The 23,404-nt window shown below is 35.7% G+C and overlaps 3 protein-coding genes across 3 annotated transcripts; 1 reads left to right on the top strand and 2 right to left on the bottom strand.

The window, feature by feature from the left end:
* Positions 1–457: 457 nt before the first annotated feature.
* Positions 458–1,678, top strand: LOC138889903 (uncharacterized). The gene has a single exon (XM_070173247.1). The coding sequence runs from the start codon at positions 458–460 to the stop codon at positions 1,676–1,678; it is 1,221 nt and encodes a 406-aa protein (XP_070029348.1).
* A 5,245-nt stretch (positions 1,679–6,923) lies between these two features.
* Positions 6,924–7,502, bottom strand: LOC104213802 (uncharacterized). The gene has a single exon (XM_009763347.2). The coding sequence runs from the start codon at positions 7,500–7,502 to the stop codon at positions 6,924–6,926; it is 579 nt and encodes a 192-aa protein (XP_009761649.1).
* Positions 7,503–11,770: 4,268 nt separating this feature from the next.
* On the bottom strand, positions 11,771–20,270 carry LOC104242976 (replication factor C subunit 2). Its single transcript, XM_009798088.2, has 12 exons — positions 20,112–20,270; positions 19,938–20,016; positions 19,546–19,625; positions 18,461–18,580; positions 18,299–18,368; positions 18,157–18,230; positions 14,740–14,860; positions 14,557–14,619; positions 14,207–14,266; positions 13,049–13,174; positions 12,892–12,975; positions 11,771–12,095 (listed from the first exon to the last, which is right to left on the bottom strand). Exons 1-12 carry the CDS (start codon positions 20,153–20,155, stop codon positions 11,991–11,993), a joined length of 1,026 nt encoding a protein of 341 aa, XP_009796390.1. The 5' UTR covers positions 20,156–20,270; the 3' UTR covers positions 11,771–11,990.
* Positions 20,271–23,404: the final 3,134 nt, after the last annotated feature.

Genomic DNA, 23,404 nt, shown 5'->3' with positions numbered 1-23,404 from the left:
TATAGTTGTAGCCTGTCTTTGCCTATCTTGCCCGTTGATTTGTGTGAATGTTAGTGATTCCCTTTAGTTTGTCGTAGGTATAGTGGCGGTGGTCTGGTATGGTCGAGTAAGGTCATGTCCTCTGGGGGTGGGGTGGGAGGTAGCGAAGGGGTTAGGGGGTGGGTCGGGAGGCAAGGGAGGTAAAGGGAACAGGGGTGCCTATAGGTTAAGAATCGGGTCATAGAACGTAGGTACAATGACGGGTAAGTCTATAGAGTTGGCGAAGATTCTCCAGAAGAGGAGGGTCAACATAGTGTATGTCCAGGAGACAAGGTGGGTAGGGTCGAGTGCGAAGGATGTGGATGGGTATAAACTTTGGTACTCAGAAGTCGAGAGAGGTAAGAATGGAGTGGGTATCTTGGTGGATAGGGAACTTAGATAGTCTGTGGTCGAAATTAGACGAGTGAATGATAGATTGATGGTTATTAAGTTGGTGGTTGGAGAGTACACCCTGAACGTCATCAGCGCCTATGCGCCGCATGCGGGCCTAGATGAAGAGGTTAAACAACGCTTCTGGGAGGGGATAGATGAGATTGTGCGCCAGGTTCCGCCTGCCGAGAAGCTATTCATAGGAGGGGATTTCAATGGTCATATTGGGGAGAGCGCAGGTGGTTATGGCAAGGTGTATGGAGGATTTTGTTTTGGGGAGAGGAACGGAGGAGGTACCACGTTGTTGGACTTTGCTAAGGCTTTCGAGTTGGTGATTGCGAACTCGAGATTTCCGAAGAGGAAAAAGCATTTGGTTACTTTTCAAAATGTGGTAGCAAAGACTCAAATTGACTATCTCCTCCTTAAGAGGTGTGACAGCGGGTTGTGCAAGGATTGCAAGGTGATTCCGAGAGAGACACTTGCGATGCAGCATAGACTTTTGGTGATAGACGTTGGTATTAGGTTAGAGAGGAGGAAACGCTCTACTCGGGGATCACCGAGAATCAGATGGGGAGCCCTAACTAAGGATAAAGCCCAAGAGTTGGAGTGGCGGTTGTCGGCTATGGGAGCTTGGAGGAGCAGTGGGGACGCAAACACTATGTGGTCAGCAACAACAGACTGTATAAAGGCATCTGCAAGAGAGGTGTTAGGGGTCTCGACCGGTGTCTCTGATAAGCATAAAGGAGACTGGTGGTGGAATGCAGTGGTCCAAGGTAAATTGAACGTGAAGAAGGTGGCATACCTGAAGTTAGTGGGGAGCATAAGTGAAGAGGATAGGCGAGAGTGCATGGAGAGATATAAGGTAGCTAGGAAGGAAGCTAAACTGTCAGTCACAGAGGCAAAGACTGCGGCTTATGGTCGTATGTATGAGGAACTAGGGGAAAAGGGCGGGGAGAAGAAGTTATTTCGGCTGGCCAAGTTGAGAGAGAGGAAGGCTCGGGATTTGGACCAAGTACGATGCATCAAAGACGAAGATGGTAGGATACTGATGGAATATGCCCAGATTAAGAGGAAATGGCAGACTTACTTCCATAAACTTCTGAACGAAAAAGGGGATCGAGATATTGTGCTAGGCGAATTGGAGCATTCTGAGAGTCACCGTGACCTCGGGCATTGCAGGCGTATCAAGGTTGAGAAGGTCGTGGGGGCTATGCATAAGATGAGTAGAGGCAGAGCAACCGGACTAGACGAAATTCCAGTGGAATTTTAGAAGTGTGTAGGGAGAGCAGGTTTGGAGCGGTTAACTGGGTTGTTTAATGTTATTTTTAAGGCAAAGAGGATGCCGGATGAGTGGAGGTGGAGCACGGTGGTTCCATTGTATAAGAACAAAGGTGATATCCAGAGTTGTAACAATTATAGGGGTATCAAATTACTGAGTCATACCATGAAAGTATGGGAGAGGGTCGTTGAAGCGAGGGTGAGGATGACAGTGTCTATATCAGACAACCAGTTCGGGTTCATGCCGGGTCGTTCAACCACAGAAGCTATACATCTTGTTAGGAGGTTGGTGGAGCTGTACAGGGAGAGAAAGAAGGATCTGCACATGGTGTTTATTGACCTAAAGAAAGCGTATGACAAGGTTCCTAGAGAAGTTCTCTGGAGATGCTTGGAGGCAAAAGGTGTGTCGGTTCCCTATATTATGGCGATTAGGGACATGTATGATGGGGCTAAGGCTCGTGTTAGGATGGTAGGAGGCGACTCTGAGCATTTTCCGGTTGAAATGGGGTTACACCAAGGCTCTGCGATCAGTCCGTTCTTATTCGCCCTGGTGATGTATGCGTTAACAAACCATATCCAAGGGGAGGTGCCATGGTGCATGCTATTTGCTGATGACATAGTTCTGATTGATGAGTCACGAACCGATGTTAACGAGAGACTGGAAGTTTGGAGACACACTCTTGAGTCGAAAGGTTTCAAGCTGAGCAGAACGAAGACAGAATACTTGGAGTGTATTTTCAGCACTGAGCCGGGGGAAGTGGGCGTGGATGAGGCTTGAATCACAGATTATTCCAAGTAGAGATAGCTTTAAGTACCTTGGGTCGGTTATCCACGGGGAAGGGGAGATCGATGAAGATGTCACACACCGTATCGGGGTAGAATGGATGAAATGGAGGTTAGCATCCGGAGTTTTGTGTGATAAGAGAGTGCCGACGATACTCAAAGGCAAGTTCTATAAAACGGTGGTTAGACCGGCTATGATGTATGGGGATGAGTGTTGGCCTGTTAAGAACTCACATATCCAAAAGATGAAAGTAACAGAAATGGGGATGTTGAGGTGCGTGTGCAGGCACACTAGGATGGACAAGATTAGAAATGATAATATTCGGGAGAAGGTACATGTGGCTCCCATTGATGACAAGATGTGGGAAGCGCGGCAGATGGTTCGGGCATGTAATGAGGAGAAGCCCAGATGCTCCAGTAAGGAGGTGTGAGCGGCTGGTTGTGGAGGGCACGAGAAGATGTAGACGGAGGCCTAAGAAGTATTGGGGAGAAGTGATCAGGCATGATATGGCGAAACTTCAGATTTCCGAGGACATGACACTTGATAAGAAGTTGTGGAGGTCGAGTATTACGGTTGTAGGGTAGTTGAGTCTCGCGTTACTTTGTACCATTGTGAGCCTAGTATGATAAGGTTTTAGTCTAAAATAACTAGGGGCATTGCCATGTCTTAATACTTTCTCTTTTCGGTGCAAGATCTATTTACTAGCCATCATTTCTACCTTGTATTTTTCTTCTGTAATTTATGTTCCTATTTTTCCTATGATCTTTGTGGTGAAACTAATATTCTCTCCTTTTGTTTTTCTTATTATCTTGAGCCGAGGGTCTTTCCGAAATAGTCTCTCTATGCCTTCGGGGTAGGGGTAAGGTCTGCGTACATACTACCCTCCCCAGACCCCACTTGTGGAATTTTACTAGGTTGTTGTTGTTGTTGATTAGGGGTTGTGGCTAAAGCTTGGGACAAGTTGATGGAGATTTTGCATTAAAGTTGTGAAATTTTGGTTGAAATTAAGTTAAACTTGCGAGGGAGACTAATTTGTACTGTATAGCAAAATGGTATATCTATATATAAGTTTGGTATCATATAAGACAAAGCTCCTTTTTGAAGTAACGAACTAATCCTCTATTGTACTCTGTGAGTATGTGATATATACCATGTGGATAATATAGAGGATTGAGGAGTATTTTTAAGAAGAAGTGATTAAGTCATCTGTGCTACCCTATCAGTATATAATATATACCCGATTGGAATCATCGAGATTGAATTTGGGTTAAAGTTGAGTTGAACTGGCAAAGAAGAATTATCACGGTATACCAAAATGATTTACTATATACCATTTTGGTATACAGTTTTTTCCAACGGAATATTGTTACAGTATACTAACAAAACGATATACCGCTGCAGTATCTTAATATTTCAGCTGAAACGTGAATAAAAACACATTTATCCAATAGTATACCGCTACGATATCACAATATATTGTAAGAGTATATAGTTATACTGCAATAATATATTGTAATATATACATATATCCGAAACAATATACCATAATAATAAGCTATTTTTCAGCAAAATTTAAATTAAAATACAGTTACCCAACAATATACCACTATTGTATCACAATATACTGTAAGAGTATACTATAATAGAGTATACCATAATAATAAGCTATTTTTCAGCAAAATTTAAATTAAAATACAGTTACCCAACAATATACCACTATTGTATCATAATACACTGTAAGAGTATACTATAATAGAGTATATAGTTTTATATATATATATATATATATATATATATATATATGTATATGTATATCTATATATGTACTTAAACGTTATATGGGTAGGATTGCGTAATTATTTTGTATAGGTAGATCGGGGTAATTATTTTGGTTTCAATGGGTAACCCTGTATCCATCCCATTCCAATTTTCACAGATCCATGTAGTTTGGATGGGGATTCTCGGTTCGTTTAACTAATAATGACCAAATATTGTGCTATGCACTTAAGGGTGTCTAACGGGTGGGGCCGGGTCAGGCTGGGTAGGAAAAATTAGTAATCGTACGGGTTGGGGTCCGGGCCGGTTACGGGTTGGGACTTATCGGGTTTAACGGATTCGGGTTTATCCGGGTAAAAAATGAACCGTACGGGTTACGGGTACAAGGGGCCGGGTTAGTGTAATTTTTAATTTTGTATATCTATTGTAAGTTATATTAATATAAAGTAAAAATATAAAGAATACAATGAAGATGAAAAAAATTGCACTTATAAATTGCAAGTGCTACATTTATTTCAAAATTCAAACTTACAAATTGAAAGGTTTACAAGTAAATTAACGAAAAAAGAGTAAAATTAAATTTTCATGCATAATAATATTTCAAATTAATCTAACAAACTAAAACATTGAGCATAAATACGTCAAATAATTTTAAAATAACACAAAGTGTCTCAAATCAACTTAAATACTAATTTATGGAGGACGCTCAAGACAACTCTTCATATACCTCCTTAAACTGCATGTGCCACACTTTGGACGAAAATTTAAGACTTGACCATAGTTCTTGTACTTTACTTTCTGAACTTCTTCATTTTCTTCTACTACCTCAAAGTGTTCCCAAACATATGAGCGCACTCTAGAATTACGCGGCATGATTTAACTTGAATTGAGATTGAGAAATGAGAGATGAGTGAAGAAATGAAGAAGAGAGGGGGGTGTATATTTATAGTTTTACAAAGGGTTAAATTTGTAATTACAAAAAGTGTCAATTTTTTTAAAAAAATTAAAAGTCCCAAAAAAGGGCTAATTGTGCAAATCAGCCGTTGGGCAACGACTCCTTGGCAGGTGACCGTTGCCAACGGTAACCAAATAAGCCAATCAACAATTTTAAAAAAAAAATAGACGTTAACCGGTCTGGGCCGGTCCAATCCGGTTTAACCAGTTCTATAGTATTTCTGTTGACCTGATTTGACCGGTCCGGGTAACCGGTTGAAAATAGGTGAACGGATCAACTCCCCTACCCCTTTAACCCGGCCTCCTTGTACCGATCCAGGCTGATTCCGATTTTAACCGGTCTGGGCCGGTCCGATTACGATTAAACCCGGCCTGTTAGACACCCTTATATGCACTCCTAAAAACTTTGACTACTTAAAAAAATTTAAGTCACTTATCTTGACTTTGCATTAATAATGTTAGTAGTACAATTGCTTGGACACGCCATTAAAGCTCGCCAAATCATTAGGACCATCCTTGAAACATGAGGAATTAGAACACCTCTAATTGCGGAGGAACGAGTCAAATTTATTCACAGCCACCGTTTTTAAAATTTTATACTATTCCAAATTTTTACAATATTTTTTTTCTCTTTTTCTCCTTTTTTTTGGGGGCAATGATAAACAGTTCACGGAATAAAAGTAGAACAGCCAATTATTCGTATGGTCCTATTCTTCCATGTGGCAATTCATTGTTAAACATGCCGGGCTGATTGTAGCAGAATAATACTCCCTACATGTATGTTTTAAATGTATAATATAGATGACACTCTTTTCTTTATAAAAGTTTGACATTTCTTCTATACTTAAATTTTAACCATACTGTAATTGCACATATCCTTAATAACATCGTACTAACTACTAAGTAGAAACAAGATAGCACGCAAAAAACAAGGTCTTAAAGGTAATTTTGTATGCTATATAGTATTATGAACTTAAGTATGAAAAGCTTTCTCAAACTGTGTGCGCTTCAAGTGAAACTGTACCCGATTGAAATCGGGGCTACCCGATTTCATTCTTTGGTCGAGATAGGACTGTCGCCTCAAGGAGCTAGGACGTCGAGTCCGGAATCGAAGTCTCTTTTCGGACCGAGGCCGATGTCAATCGCGGCCAGAAAGAGACAGACTCCGAGTGACATCGGTATAGCTTGATAATGGAAAAGGCGAGATATCCGCGATTGGTCGAGGATCGTGGCGTGAATCTCGGAACGGATCAATCTACAGCGATTAATTAGATGTTAATATGGTTTCCTATTATAATTAGAAGTGTACCTTAGTTAGGACTTCTCTACTATATAAAGAGGGATCACATTCATTTGTAAGGATTATTGTTCAATAAGAAGAATATATACTCGTTACTTTCCTACTATTTCACTTACTGTTCATCAGATTTGCTTTATCATTTATTGTTCTTACTATTCCGCCTCGAGACTATCCCGAATCGAGGTCGAGATCTTGCTAGCATACTGGTTTCATTTATTTTTTTGTTTATCAATTGGTAAACAGAAACAAAGGAAGTGATTGATCCAGTAAATTGTATTCGAGGGAGTACTTCTCCTCACGCTCTTACCTTATTCTCCACGTGATATACTTGGTACAATAGTAGTAGAGTAAAATTTAAGGAAATATAGACGCAAATGATAGAAAAAAGAACCTTTTGTAATGAAAGATAGTAATTGTGGTGTTCTAAAAGAGAGCAAAACCAGGCCAATCAGCATCAGTCACAGGTCGTCGGACTCGGGGCGACGACTCGTGTGACGAAGATGAAGAGGAAAGTGAGTCATGAAAAGGAGACACTGACTTTCTACTTGACACCGACCACCGTGAAACTCTCTCCAGATCCGACATGTAATCGGGTTCGGACCCACTCTTCTGGTTCTTCTTCTTCTTCTCCGTTACTCGCATCAGTAAGGGGGGAGATGGGAAGCACCCATCTGAAACAACTCCCATAGAGGATCGGGTCATCAGATTCTGCACGTCAAACCGGTGCCTCTCGGAGCGTGCCCGTGGAGCTGAACGGAAGGATCGGGTTCGGGGCTCCGCAACTGGTGAGTGGAAATTGAACCCAGCTGCTGGTGGAGGTCTCAGCTTACGCGGGGTTTCTGGAAATGAACGGCTCTGATTCTTTGGTACTTCCTCTTGTTTGGCTAGTGGACGGTGGTGATCTGTTGTTATTGGTTCGTGTGAGTGTAGGAGCTTGGGTACTCCGGGTCGGATTTCCCATTTAAATGGAATTGCTCCGGGCTGCGTAAATGAATCATCCATTTTTATTCCTTTTCAAAAATAGACTCAAACTTTCACTTACATTTTCCTCTCAAAATGCATTCTGGAGCGTGTATATATGTAGGTGGAGAAGAAGACTTTTAATCTAAAAGACTTAAAAATCATGATCAAAGGCGTAGAGAGTGGGGCTTGGTGGACTTTGTTGATATTTCAAATAATTGCATGTCATGTATAGAGAAAATGGAGATTAATAAATTTTGACACTATTGATATAATTGTACATAATGAGTTAAGTTATTATTTTTTCAGGTGATTAAAGAATTTCTATCATATAATTACTTTGGTAAATGATTTGATGGTATAAATATTTTTGGTAATATAAATGTCATCATAGGCGGATCTAGGATTTGAAGGTTGCGGGTGACATATTATGTTTACGTGGACATATTATTATTTGTGTGGTCCAAAAAGTATAAATGTTCAGTTTGATCAACTTTGAATTTTGATTTAGGTTATTCATCGTTTCAGTTTATACAGACAAATATATCAAACAAAATAAAATTCTGACAACATCATAAAATTTCCAGCAGTATTACCAATATCATAAAGTTTTTTCTACACGAAAAAAGTAAAAGACAACCACTTCTTTTATCTACTGGCACTTGGAAATATCTTCCAATTAACAAAATACTACCGTAATCAGTTTGGGACAGCAACATTGTAGCTGAGGAGGGTTTTGGGTGGGAAACGATTTTGGGGAAATAAGGGAGCTTTGTTATTTTAATGTACTCAAAGGAAAGCACAATAAATAAGTCAAACAAGATTAAATAAATAAAAAAGTAAAAATGAATTAATAAAGTAAACAAAATAAGTGAACATCTGACAACTCATATTAATTGTGCAAAAGTACTAACCAAAGTTCCAAAACATATACATAGTGTTGGGCCAAAGTCGAACTCACGCAACCTTTGGAGAAATTTTCGAACCTTTACCATTGGCACCCAGTGGCAGTTTTGTTCTTCAAGGTGCCATTTATTTATATGTAAGATATTTCATCTACATATATAGATATATACACAGAGTTTCGACTGAGGACTGCGGGTGGCGGCGCACCCCCTCGGCTCTATGTAGATCCGCCCCTGAATGTCATCCATTCACTTATTTATTTGGTATAAATACCGAGTGCAATAGTAATACCTTATCATGCTTTTTTCAACCTTTTCTTAGGATCTCTCTACTTTTGCTCCCTTGGTGGCTCGAACCAACAATCTTAAGGTTGGAGGTGGATGATGCTTACCATTTGAGCAATCCTCTCTTGTCCACGCGATCATGTTCAATTTCACCAAAATCCAAGGGATCATATCAATCTTATATTAGCTAAAGTTGTGAGTTAAACGTATATAATAATACCTTCTCTGTTTTCATTGTTTGTTCAGTTTTGATTTGATAGGATTATTAAGAAAGTTGTTGAATATATGAATTGTTTGTTGCAAAGCATATGGGTCATGTATTGAATTTTTATGTTCTTAGAGGTGTAAGTGTTAAGAAATTTAAACTTGGGTCTTTTAAAGATTTGGTGACATTTAGAATGTATTAGAACCTTCATTAAAGAAAATTGAAAAAACATTTTTTTAAGTGAATTGACGGTGTAGGAGTAAAGAAAATCCAAGATGTTTAATTGGGGATAATGATGAGAAACATTTTCTATGATTTTATATGCAATACCCGATTTGAGATTTGAAATTAGGAAAAATGGCTACATTGACGTGTTGTCTCAATAATTTTGTGTAGGACTTGTGGAAAAGCAGTATGATTTGAGGGCATTATATGTCTGGATTTGAATAGAAGTAATGAATGGCCAAACGAACATTTTGTCAAGACTTTAGGCTCGCGCAACGACAAAGACAATAAACAGGGCCATTCAAATCCGCCGGGAGGATTGGGAGTATTCACAAACATCACTTAATTAATAGAAGGAATTTTTACCTCTTATAGCAAAGGTTAAGACCTTATTTATTTTAAATAAATACCATTTAAAAAAATTATATTCTATAGATACTTTTTAAGGTTTATAGCAAATTATTTAATTTTGGTTACCTTCTAGCCCTAAGCCACTAAATACGCTAATCAGTTACACTATTTTTTTTCTCTCTCTATTTTGATACATCCCATTCTTTTCCCCCATCCCATTAAAATTTCCGATCTCTTCCTCCTTCCACCGAATTTGTGCAAAACCCACCTCAAATATTGCTCTGACTTCCACATCCGACGACTGCAACGGCATATTCCTAATGGTTAATCAATTATTCTTAGTGAAAGAATAATTACTTTCTGCACACGATAAATTGGTAATTTGGTATTTGAACTTAAAGGACAACTCCACAAACAGGGAATAGATTTTTGTTTTTTCTTGCTTCAATAGCATAGTTTGGGGTTGCAGTCGTTTTCTTCTTCTACAGGAGACGACTCCAACGGATTTGGATCTTTCTCGTTGTCTTCTTTTTTTTCTTCTTTCTCTCAACACTGCTTATGGAATCATGGTCGGAATTCGATGGGTCGTCGGAAATTGTCGACTAAAATTGATCGTCTGAAGTTTGGGGTTGAGCAATTTGAAAATTCTGTTACCTTTTTTTTAAAAGAGCATTTCAATGTATCTCGCTATATTTCTATGTATTTTATTGTATTCAATATCTTTTTTTTCTTTGTAAATCAATGTATCTCGTTGTATTCCATATATTTCATTGTATTCAGTGTCTTTTTTCTCATTGTATTTCAATGTATCCCTCTGTATTCTATCTATTTCATTGTATTCATTGCCTCGCTATATGTATGAATGTATTCGATTGTATTTTTTTAATTAATATAATTTATGTATTCAGATGTATTATATAATTTCTCTGAAGATTGCTATGTTTTTGGGGTATTTTGCGGTTGAGAATCTTTTTTATAAGTGAAAAATACAAAATTTGTGTGTTATAATTGAGTTTGAGTTATATTAGGAGTCCATTATGTTAATTGGTTCACTTTCCATTTTAAAAATAGTGTAATCCCCTATTTCACGCAGTGAATACAGTCAAATACAGTCGAATACAATAATCTGTCCAGCTGTAATCCCATATTTCACTCCATGAATACAGTCGAATACACTCGAATACAACAACTGATTAGTTGGACTTCCCTAATTCACGCCTATTTTTGCTACTGTATTCATGAATACAATAGCTTAAATACATCAAATACATCTTATAACCACAGAAAAGGTATCTATATTCCGTAATATAGCAAATGGTATCTATAAATGGCTAATTACTACTAAAAGATAGTGTTTTATGAAAATTTCTCTTAATAGAACTCAAAGTGGAGCTCTCTTAAAGCGAAAAAAAAAAGGAAAAAGGACACTGTATAACCGTTGTAAAAAATAATAGCTAAAAAATGTATAAAATTTGTATATATATAAATTATGTATGTTATATACAAATTTTATACACTTTTTGGCTACCAGATATAAATAGTTTCTGACAGGCTAAAAGTGATAAGACTCAAAAAAAAAAAATTGACTTGCACACTATTGATTGAGAGTGAATTATTCTAACTATTTTGATACCAAAACTCATCTAAACAGACAGAATCGATTCATAATTGTTTGAAATATGTTGAAATTATGAGAAACAGATGAAAGGAAGTCTATTTAACGAAAGATAAATACCCCTCCACCGGATAGTTCTAATTTGCTCCAAAGAATTTTAATTTGCTCTAGTTGACATGAATATCGAAATTAGATTCAACATGTAAGTAAATTAATTTCTTGTTTTTGAAGAACGTGCGGAATTACATATTCACTAATGTTTTCTGGAAAATGGAATCGTGAATAAGATATACAAGAAAAATTGGAAAATGTCACATTAAACGTTTCTTTTTGTATAAATTGAATGGAAACCTTCTAATTAAATAGACACCATTTTAGGACCAACATCCAACTGGTATATGGCTTCTGCATTCACCACCAAGTCTGCACTTGAAATGACGCTGAACAAGTTAACTTAGATCATCTAATCAGTTACTGCTTGTTCATTTTCATATGGCACATTTACTGTTCTATATTTGAAAACTCTTTAATTATAACTTTTCATTTTACCCTAAATGGCAAGCTCTTACATCCATAAAATGTCATGGCATGTATAGGACAAGTTCTAAAGACACTTTGATATGATATATGCCAAAAGTATTTCTTTCTTATATTAAGTTTTGTGTCCAATCAAATACTACCATATAAAATGAAACGAAAAGAATAAGAACTTGACACCATATGCTGCCACATAATTTCACTAATACTTTAATCTAACTATAGGTCAATGTGATGCATATATAAGCCGTTACTAGGTAGAAAATTTTATGAGGCAAAGATTATAACAGAAGAATTTAAAGCAAACCATATTAAAAGATTTCCAATAAACAAAATGACCTGTCGAGGAAAGTGACTTTACAAGAGTTGATAAGGGAATACAAACTCAACATAATCCACGTAGCCATCTAACTTTCACATGCCATGTCCTGTGGCATGTTGGTAAGTGCTTGCATTGTGGTGCTTGCAACATCCAGAAGTTGCAAATACTCATCTGCTCCATCAACAAGACACTGCAAAACAAGGGAAATCATAAGCACGTTCTTGTAAATTCTTTAGCTAACATTGTCAACTACAGTCAATATATGATCTGAGACATTATTACTGCACTAACAGAAAGGTAAAGGTGAACTCTAATCTAAGGGAGAACTTCATGTGACCAGTGGCGGATCTGGGATTTTAAGGTCGTGGGTGCTCACTGATAAAAAATTTAAAAGAAGAGGAAAAAAGAGTTTAGTTATGGGTGCTCAATCAATATTTATCTAAATATTTTTATAATTACCTATACAAATTTACTAAATCTTGTCAAGGATAATGGGTGCTTGAGCACCCAAAATCAGCATGTAGATCCGCCCCTGCAGATGACACTATCATAAATACAAAATCTGTAGCGCACAGCTAAACATTCATCAGTAGTCAGTTCCACGAAAGAGAAAAAACTAACCAAGAATAATACTCCCTCTTGTCTCATTCTACAAGACATTATTACCATTTAGAGAGTCAAAACAATTTCTACTTTGACTACTACTCTTCAAACATTTTCTAAACATTTATAATAATAAAAAATAATGTGTAGGATGATTTATATACTTTGCAGGGACTTCCAAATTCCATAGAGTAAATTTTATTTCGAAACATCTAAGGAATTTATGAATGTGCTGAGAATTAAATATTTGACCCTTGTAGTTTTAGCCCCATCATACTCTTAAGATGGGGAGAATATATATATACACACACACACGTGCAAAAGAGTAGAAACTATAATAATCACTCTAACAACAATAATAGAATAAGATGAAGAACAATAACCTTGTCTGCTTCAGCAAATTTCTTGCATATTCTTGCTTTCTGCTCATCAGAAATGTCGTCCGCATCAATTACTATATCATACAGCTGAAAGAAGCGGCATATTAGTACCAAATGTTGGCATAATTGAATGTAAAATGAGAAACAGAGATATTGGAACCTGAGACAGCATCTGAGAAACAGGATATCCTTCTGCAATGACATTGTCCACTTCTTTGTTTGCCAAGTCAAAATTGCCACTTCTGCAAGCTGAGAATATGGCCTGGGTAACTTCATTTGGGATGACCTGATCATTGCAATTACTTGTCAGTGCATAAAGCAAGTGTAGGACCCAAGTATTTAAGTGGGATCATGGGTGAAGGGGCAGGCTTATACTCTCCCGAGTTTCGAATAAGTGGACAAACTGGAATTGGGCCAGCTAACGCACAGATATTTCTTGGTTATAAAACAAAAGTAGAATGTCGAGCCATGGATTTAGATGTGAGCTTATATGGTTAAACAACTGTGGCAACAGTAGAAAAATGAAAGAAATGAATAAATGAAACTGATCAGTGAAATCAAGCTACACTGCACATGGCTTAAATTTTGTTTTCACATAAAAATAGATTGTCACTTTATCAGACATAAGATTGAATAGGAATATATTGCTACAAGTTTTGCCAAATCAAATGATACAAATGTTTGCAAGATCACTGCAGGACTCCAAGAGTGATTATATTTGTAGTAACAAATAATGCTCTAGTTTGAAGAGCATTGTTAAGAAAGTGTCAGGGTTCTGTACAGAATCTGTATTTTCAGTAAAGAGTCCGTAATTATTGACACCAATCAAAAGGATTTTATGCTGGCTTTCTTATCTTACAATATATATAGACATTACCCAATCCTCAGAGTTTAAAGGAATAATCAAGCAAAATCTTCCAAAACCTCTTCTCTTCTTTTTCTTCAGTTTTAACTACTACTACTCCTGTACTTGGAAAATTAAACTTTCTCAGATTGAAAGCACACCAGCATTGCTACTAGTCAAAAGTTCAGATGTCAAAGAAGATGCATTCATAATAGCCTTTAGCGGAAAAGAGGAAATATTAGAACCACTCATAAAAACGACATTATTGATAAGGAGAATGTCCTAATACATCTATACTGCTACATTATATATCATATACATCAAGGTATAGCAAAGGCCCAACAGCATAAATCAGAAAAGTGTCATCCCAAAGATATTGATGGATGAACGCATTGATCTTGTGGAAACTTATAGATGAACCCCTGGTTGATGTAAAGACTACAGTAAATTAAAACTACAGAAATACGAACTTACCCCAGACACACTAATTAGGACCCTTGCCGATATGGAAGATCCAAATAACCGAGCAGCACTCTGCAGCAATTCAAAATATTACCAATCAATTTTTCATGGTTGATAGTCTTGCCAGGAAGTACACAGATGGTAAGAAAACACAGCTTGTCATTGGATATAATTTGTTCCTTCCACAGAACAATAGAGAAATTTTCATTTGCATTATGAAATGAGCCAAAATCGCAACATCCTCCTCTGGTAGCTGAACAAGTGTCACTACGATATTGATTATGGTACTGAGCCAACCAGTAACTCTTTTAGCTTCTTTTCCTTTTATTCAAAAAATGTAGAAAGCAGAAAATTCATCTTACTTGTAAGTATGTTATAGCCCTTCGTAGATCACCTTGAGAAATGGAACTGAGAGTCGAAAGAGCCTGCAATCAGGTGAGACACTCCTATAGATAGCTTAATTGTGAAGTGAAAATCGAACCATCATTTAAATGAAAGAAAGCAAACAGCTTTTACAACAAGGAATCATGATACTACATCCAAACCTCTGAATCTAGACTAAGACCTTCCTCTCTACAAATATGCAATATTCGGCTGCCCATTATTTCTTCTGTAAGCGGCTTGAATCTAAACTTCGCACATCTGGAAGCGAGTGGCTCTATGATCCTATACCAAAGAAGATTATTCAATTTATTACTGCTCTACAGATAATGCACTCAGATCAACAACTTACCATCAAAACAAAGAAAATGGCAAACCTATCAAAAGAAAAACAAGTTAACATCAAACCACTCAGGAACTCTTTTTGGCTCGGGAGAACAAATTCTCCATGAAACCACCCATTATTTCATGTAGATAAACAAATGGTTAAGTAAAACTTATTTGTGTGTTCATAGGTTCTTGTCAACTATGTACTGGTAAATAAGTTTTAAAAACTTCTTTCTTGTTTTAAAAAGATAAGGTTTTCTTAAATAGCATAGTGTTAGAAATTGATGACTTAAGCATTAAAGGTGAAAGAGGAAAAAACCTCATTTCTCAGTAAATGACAAGACCAGAAGGTCATACGCCAGCAAAGAGCATACAATACAATTGCTCTCCATGATATATAATCAGTGTCTTCTCTACTCCTCCCAAAGCTAAAGGACATTCAACAGAAAGCTTAAAAAATCTCTCGAGTTTACCGTGATGGACCACGTAATGTGCACAAATGTCAATCCTTGAAAACTAAAAATATTTTTTCTTCAGCAAAAATGACTTAGGCACTCATCTCAAACCTTGCATTTATCCCAAACAAATATATATGGTAATAGATAATAAGTCAAACCACAGATGCACCTCTTTACCATCTAGAACAACCCAAAAGTTATGGCAAAAGATTCCACTCATGACAGCAGAGGCATCTTGTAACAGCTTGAGAAACCTAGTCTCTCAAGCCCAAAAGCCATCATTGGTTGCACTAGTTATGGTTAATATGTTTAATTTTCCTACACATATTAGTGCTCTATAATACCATAGAATAGAAAACAATGTCCTAACTAGCCGATCATATCATCGTGATAAAGTTATGCCATCTTTAGGGTGAAACATTGTTATCAAAGGCTCACTTAAAACGTTTAAGCCCTAAAGCTCATAAAAGCTCAGGGAGGGGACTGCACCTTCTTAAGTTGCGCTTCAATGTAGGCAAGGAACTAGGCGTGCGCCTCATTGCCCATGAGTTCTATCTTAAATCAAGCGGTACTAAAAAAAATATAATCGGCAAAGAGATATATCAATTGTACGGGAATGAGTTTGTTACTTTTTTCTTACATTACAAATTTTTTTTCTTCATTGTTCCTTCTTTTACTAAAGCTCACACTTTAACTGCGCTTTGCGCTTAAATCCCCAATAGACCTGGAGCATTTCTTAAAGCTTTTCGCCTTTGACAACACTGGAGTGTAACATTTCCGTTCCTACTCCAAACGGTCTTAATTCAAACCATTCAAACTATCCAACTTAAAGAAGATCAAATTGAATAAGAAGCAAGCCAATGCACAAATATATAAAACCAAGAAGAGATCGGTACCTATTGCACTTCCATACTAGCACTAGCTGTCAATGTTCACATTGCAGTTAAACTATTTTGTCTCAAGTAATCCCCACACCATAATGCCATAAACAACTAAACAGAAAAGCATTAGCACAAGTTTTGTTTGCGAAATAATTTCATCAAATGCTGCAAATAGAGAAAATGCATTTCATGTGAAAAGAGAAGGTTGATTCATAGAGAGATAAGAAATACTACTTCCACTTAGCCACATTATCAACTTGTATCACTGAGCTTATTTCAGTTTTCTTATACCTAGGAGAGAAGGAAATATCTATACTATATTAAAAGCACGAAGGTCCTTAGCAAAATGTCGTTCGCCTTTTTTATCCTTTAAAAATAGGATTCACGCTAGACATAAGCTAATATTTAGGAATATTAATTAAATTATTTCTCTAATATTTAGGAATAGTCATAATTATTTTCCTAATATTTAGGATTACAAAATCAATTAAAATTTACTGACTAAATTTTTCCATATTCGAACTATGTACAAACTTATATAATTAAGAAGTTGAAACCGAGTAAGATTTTAGTTTATAATTTCTTTCCTTTTAGAATTTATTACTTCAACGCCAAATATTTAACCAATAATTGTAATTTAAATACTAAAACACGCTTTTGACTTAAATGTTCTCTTACCAAATAGTAGAACTTTTCACTCTTCTTCTTAAGTGCCGTGTCAATGTGAAACTTAAAAACAAATTTAAAATAAATTTCATTTAAAGAGTTTATTTGATGACTTTTTTGTCCAAAATCGCATGAAGATTCATATTTATTTTTCTTTATATAATATTTTCTCTCTTAGATTTTGATTAAATTAAGTAACATCATATCTTTAAATCAATTTACCAAATGGAAGATATGTTATTCCCAATTTCTTAATAGCTATACAAAGTTAAATCAAGATATAATCACAGTTGGAAAGCATGTATAATAAAATTTAATTTATTTTCTTATTTATATATCTATCTATATCTATATCTGTATTTACATTTATATTTTATAGATTTATATACTATATTAAAAGCACGAAGCTCCTTAGCAAAATGTTATTTGCCTTTATAAAATTTAAATACAAATAAAATTTGATTTTACCAAATTCAAAATTGCGACAAAAAAAGAAAAAAGAAAAAAGAAAAAAAGAAGAGAATAAGTGGGAAACTCCTTTTTCAATTAATATATCCCTAACAAACATGATTGTCGTTGGTTTAATAAGGAAAAAGAATCGAAAATTTAATATTTGATATCCCTATTAAAGTCATGTCAAAATTATCGTAGGTTCAAAGAGAAAAAAGAAGATAAAATAAGCAGGAGACTATTAATATTTCATCAACCTAATTCATTTTTTGGTGAAGTTCTTAAATTAAAAATCTCTTAAGGTTTATGTGTGAATAATGAAACTGGGAAGGAAGAATGATAATTTTTTAATTTGGAGTGATGACATTATAAAACTAAAATAAGTTTATAATTGAATATATTAACAGATGATTGAAAATTTTTATGCGGTACTCTTTCTTTTATTGAATTAGGCACGCACGATCAACATTTATTATTTTTAAGAACATATACTTTTATTTTATAAATTAAATATAATACTTTAATAATATTTTTTCCATTGAAATAGTGTACACGTGCAACGCGCGTATCATAAGACTAGTATAGCTAAAAGAGCAAGGGAAGCTGCAATAGTAGAATATACACCTCTTCTTTAAGATTTTGTAATTTAATATATATATATATATATATTGATTCAACAGATCTATAAGAAAGCAAGGGAAGCTGCAAAGATTTGCATCCAAAAAAAAAAGGAAGCTGGAAAGATATAGAAGCTAAAAAATATCAGCAAGACCAAAAAAACTGCAGAATGATACCAAACCTGCTGATGTAATTGCAAATGAAGAAGAATCTTGTAACTTTTGAATATGTCTCCATAGTGCGTCGCAAGGCATTCTGCAAAAAAGCAATGTTAGGTCATATTAAATTATGTTGCTTATTAGCAAAAGAAAACAGCAACTCACTTGAGCATCTTCAGTCATTGAATCTGCTTCATCAAGGATTATGATCTTAAAAGGTGGACAGGGATAACCACTGAAATGAGTAAGGAAGATATGCTGTTAAAGAACGAAGTAAAAGAGGCTTAAAATGTGTTATCAACTGAAGTAGACAAGACGAAAGTTTACCCTTGCCGACTAGAACCTACAGCAACAGCAGCAAAGTTCTTAATTTTTGTGCGGACTACATTGATACCACGGTCATCACTAGCATTTAGCTCCAATACCCTCGACTTATACATCTCGGGTCTGTCAAAGAAAAATTCATTGTAAGATGATATATACAGAGTATGGCAGGAAAAAGGACACGCCTGAACAGCAGAAAGTCATTAAGCCTAAGTTGATGATTTCTCTTCAATGTCAGATAGAATATGAAATAGCCACTTGTCCATGAGAAAATGTGTCCACTAATCTCCAAAACACCCCAGGAAACTCCTCAAGGAAACCCATAAAAGAGATTCTTGCTAGGTAGAGGATTTTACCAATTGAAATGTTCAAAGAAGGAAGTGCTCGCCTCTTAAACTATTTAATGTTAGTTGACAGATTCCAGAAGAATTCACTCTAACTAGATATAGGGATTAGCAAAACCAATAGGCATGTACATTTTGCATTAATTAACTATTGTTTGAAATCATAAACAGAATGTGGAAATTGAATCAAGTAATCTTCTCCAAATGCATTAAATTAGTCGTCTTTGTCTATGAATTATGGAGAGACTATATATATATATATATATATTCAAGTTCTATATCAAGAAATGTGATTAGGTCAAGACACCTAATTTAGCAAAAGATAAAATTGGCAGCCGGTAAAAGAAAAGCTAGAACTTGAATGCAGGTCTTAGAAATTGAAGCTAGAATGGAGCAAGCTGTTTAAGTCTTTTCAAATTCTAGAAATTAAGTAGAAAGAAAACAATGTCCAAAAGGTCTGTTCTTACTATATATCATTCTTTGGAAACATAAGGAGAGTATAATTGCTCAAAAGTAGTGGAATTTTTTAAATTCCTTCCATTTTCTTCTTTTCACTTGAATTTCGCATCACATTTCCGAAGAACAAAATTACTTTATTTACTAAGCTAGAAACAGTGTAAGATAGAAATTGATTTTCAGGAATTAGATCTATAAAAAACCTATCCATAACGAACTCCGCCAGAACTACAATTTTTGCTGTATTGACATCAACTAGGGCAAAATCCACATCAAAGGTAAACATACCCGAAAAGCTGATGGGCAATGGCAAGAGCAGTCGTCGTTTTCCCAGTTCCAGGAGGGCCATAAAACAACATATGTGGGCACTACAACGAAAACAAACGAGGGTAATATTCAACAACATTTAGCAACCAAAACTAATTCCTAAAAGTCTACCAAAAAAATGCCAAAAATGTTACAAGCAACTTGAGCAATTAAAACAGAAATGTATGCCTATGAAGTTTTGGTCTAGGGATTTAGACACATAAGGATGCTGAATTCTGTGTGTTGACGGTGTACACTATAAATGTATTGTTAATACAAAAATTTAAAGAAAAAAAAGGGCAAAGGAAACCCTAAGCAGTGTTTAATGTGCTTAGAATAAACCAATAGAAATGGAAGACAGAAATTGAAGTTACATTAGAGGTCTCGAGAGTGTTGGTGAGGACTCGAACGACCTCATCCTGGTGTGCTACGTCCTTCACTTGCCTCGGTCGACTGCAAAATGAAGAATATTCAAAAGTTAACATACCTAAGAAAAATGTCCAAAAATACTCATGAGTTTTTATTTGATTCGAAGGAAAGAATGTTACTATTTCTCGACCCATGGCTGAGAGCTTTGCACAACTGGCGCCATAGCTATTTCTCTCAACAGAGTATCTCTTCTTTCCTGAAAGTGCCCTTTCCCGCCCTCAGGGGAGAGGAAGAAGAAAGCCTTTTATATGTGATTATGTAATTACAATTTAGGCCACAAATTAGACTTTAGACCATAAAACGATTACAAATTAGAATTTAGGTCATGAAACCATTACAAGTTTAGTTTTTACCCCTTCTGTTCTTTTTTTTCCCTTTTTTATCTTTTTCTTACGACATACCATGAAAAGATTATTAAATTTAATAGATGCAGCTTAAATTCTTGTGACTGACGTAATTATACTATGCAGATCACATGAATTTTTTTAAAAAATCAAACTTTTTCTAACAATTAGTCACTACTACTTATACATTAAAAGGTAAAAGTTCAACGAAATTATTTGAAGTAAAATCTCATTGTAATTTCAAAGAAAATTGCTAGTAGCATGTACTTGCCTTTAGGTAAACTAATGGAAGATATCAAGGATTTTTGCATCATTGATCTTTGTTGATTTAATTAAGATAAGTTTCCCATCAAGCAATATTGCGTATATTCTTTGTTTGTAGATTAGTTTAACTTATGACGTGACTATAAATTTTAATTGCGTTGTAGTGGTGGTATTTATTTTACATACTTAGAAATGATGAATGGAGAAAGTCATGTGAGAATCCGTGCCCCCCAATTTACAATCGAGGGTTGAACAATTCATGAATTCCTTAGCAGTAGATCATACAATTGCACATGTTAGTATGAAGCTTTGCCAAAAATTCCTCGGTAGGACTCCTCCTAGCTAGTGCCTTGCTTTGCCACGGATAAGAAATAATTAATTCGAGGACTAAATTGAAGAAGAGTTTATCTTATGTTTGGTTGGGAAAAAGTTACGGTATAATTAGAGGGTGTTTGGCTAAGCTTATAAGCTAGTCAAACTGGCTTATAAGCATTTTTTGGCTTATCTACGCGTTTGGTAAAATTAAAAGTGTTTATAAGCCAAAAATAAGCCAAAAGCCATAAGTTGGTCTCCCCCAACTTATTAGATTTCAGCTTATAAGCACTTTAAGTTTGACCAAAATATTTACTATTCTATCCCTAAAATACTTCTTTTAAAAAAAAATCTTCGTATACCTAATTCAGCTGCATATCATTCATTTCAGCACTTTTATCCAAACACGTAACTGCTTATTTTTTAAATCAGCTTCAGCACTTAAAAGTGTTTTTCAGCACCTAATGCTTATCAACTACTCTAAGTCAGCTAAGCCAAACGGGCTCTTTATCCCGAGATTAGTTATTCCGGATTTGTAGTGTTTTTTCATCCCCATGGAAAGGTGAAATAACTAATCCCGCAATAACTAATCCCGGAATAATTAATCCTGGGATCAATGGCGGAGGCAGGATTACCGTCAAGGGGGTTCAAAAAAAGGAAAAAGTTAAAAAAGTTACGGCTAGTGGGAATAGAACCAATGACCTTACAAAGGTTTTGAACCCCCTTGACCACTAAGTTATGTTTTAAGTTGTGTCAAGGGGATTCAAAACATAATATATAAGGGGGAAAACATATTTTGCCTTACATATACAGTGTAAAAAAGGAAGTTCGGGTGAACACTCTTCCACCCCCTAAATTCGCCCCTGCCTGGGATAACTTCTTTCCAACCAAACGACCCCTAAGTTACATGTCCATCCTTCACCCCTCATACAAAACTAACCTATCAACTATCATTATATCAGTCCTTCTTACTCTGAATGAAGATATTGTTGCAACCCCATTCGACTCTTCTTCACTAGCTCCAAAAGATCCTCCCTACCCTCGGTAGCGGAGTCAGGATCTTCACGAAGAGGGTTCAAAAAAAAAGTTACAAAGAAATTATAGCTAGTGGAATTGAACCTGTGATCTTAGGAAGGTTCCTTGACCACTAAGCTACACTTTTGAATTGTGGGTTCAAAGCTTAATATATAAAAGTGAAAAACTATATTTTGCCTTATATACAGTGTAATTTTTCGGTTTGCCCCTAAATCTGCCCCTGCTTGCCCTATGCTGAATTTTGCTAAACTAATATCACCATCGACATTGCTTTTCCTGTAGCAATGTTGCAATTGGCCATTGATTTGCTCCATCTTCTTCCTTTGATTTCCATCACCATGTGCTTCATTTTCCATGGAATTTGATGCATTTACTGAATCATTTTAACAATCATACGCATTAAAGAGTCTGACTCTAAAATGAGCTCAATAATACAAATTTTCAAGATCTTTGATTTTACTTAGAAAGTATCTGATGTTCTACCTTGGATGTTCATATACATTTCGTGCAGATTGTGACTACCGTATCAAATTTTCGTCCTTGAGTCAAATGGTTGTAACCTTGATATACTATTGGAGGAGGAACCTCAAATAAAATTTCAGCCATTATGGGAAATATCATAGGTTCTCTAAATATTATAATAAGTATAGAAAGAAGCAATCAAGCTATAATACCATAAGAGTAAGAGAAATAATATCGAGGAAAACTTTTTGAGTACTTCCTGTCAATTAAGAACATTGTTCACATTTTCTTCTTAGAGAATACAACCATAATACTTAGTAGTAATATTTTAAGCTCTAGACAACCAATATGTTTACAAGATCATAGCAACAGGGAGAAAATCCGAAGCTTAAAGACCAATCAAAGAACGTAAACCTGGCAAGGCTCAAGACCATAACTATGCAGTAACTAGGGTAGCAAAATAGTTAAAAGAAAACAGTTAACCACCCATATTATCCATTAAAAAATGCATTTCTCTTGACCTACAACAACTCTATGGATCGGCCCTCCTGTCTCTATTTGAGTCCAGAACTAAAATAATGTTTATGTGGACTTAAACCACTATATTTGAATATTAAATGGCGGTCAAAATATAAGTATAACGCATATACGGGATGCGCTATACCTAAAGTTGAAAAGACAGGTAGGTATATGCGTTATACCTATATAAGGGGAAAATTTCATATTAAAGCAATTGGGCTGTTTCCTTTTCAACTTTATAGCCCATATTTCAATTACAATTGAGTAGCTAAAAAATAAGACGCCCATATCCGAAAAAGGGGCGTTATTTCTGTTTTTTGGGAGTCAGAAACGGGATTTTGTATCTTTCAGCGGGATTTTCTCTTATTCTTTCCATTCTTCTTCCCCAAATCTACAAAAACGAGATCTTGCGATCAATGCAACTCCAAAAACCCTAGAAATTCTTCTTCATTTCGAATTAACAGCAAATCAAACAC

This window comes from Nicotiana sylvestris, chromosome 4 (assembly GCF_000393655.2).
Source record: "Nicotiana sylvestris chromosome 4, ASM39365v2, whole genome shotgun sequence".
Classification (NCBI taxonomy): domain Eukaryota; kingdom Viridiplantae; phylum Streptophyta; class Magnoliopsida; order Solanales; family Solanaceae; genus Nicotiana; species Nicotiana sylvestris.
The sequence above is the reverse complement of the archived record's forward strand: the minus strand, read 5'-3'. Positions and strand labels throughout refer to the sequence as shown.

Bases quoted from the DNA above. Each gene is read 5' to 3' on its own strand.
- LOC138889903 (XM_070173247.1), top strand. From the start codon at position 458: ATGGTTATTAAGTTGGTGGTTGGAGAGTACACCCTGAACGTCATCAGC.
- LOC104213802 (XM_009763347.2), bottom strand. From the start codon at position 7,502: ATGGATGATTCATTTACGCAGCCCGGAGCAATTCCATTTAAATGGGAA.
- LOC104242976 (XM_009798088.2), bottom strand. From the start codon at position 20,155: ATGGCGCCAGTTGTGCAAAGCTCTCAGCCATGGGTCGAGAAATA. The intron at 18,369-18,460 runs GTAAACTTTCGT...TACTCATTTCAG, and splicing joins GTAGGTTCTAGTCGGCAAGG to TGGTTATCCCTGTCCACCTT. The intron at 14,267-14,556 runs GTAAGATGAATT...GAATTGCTGCAG, and splicing joins GGGCTATAACATACTTACAA to AGTGCTGCTCGGTTATTTGG.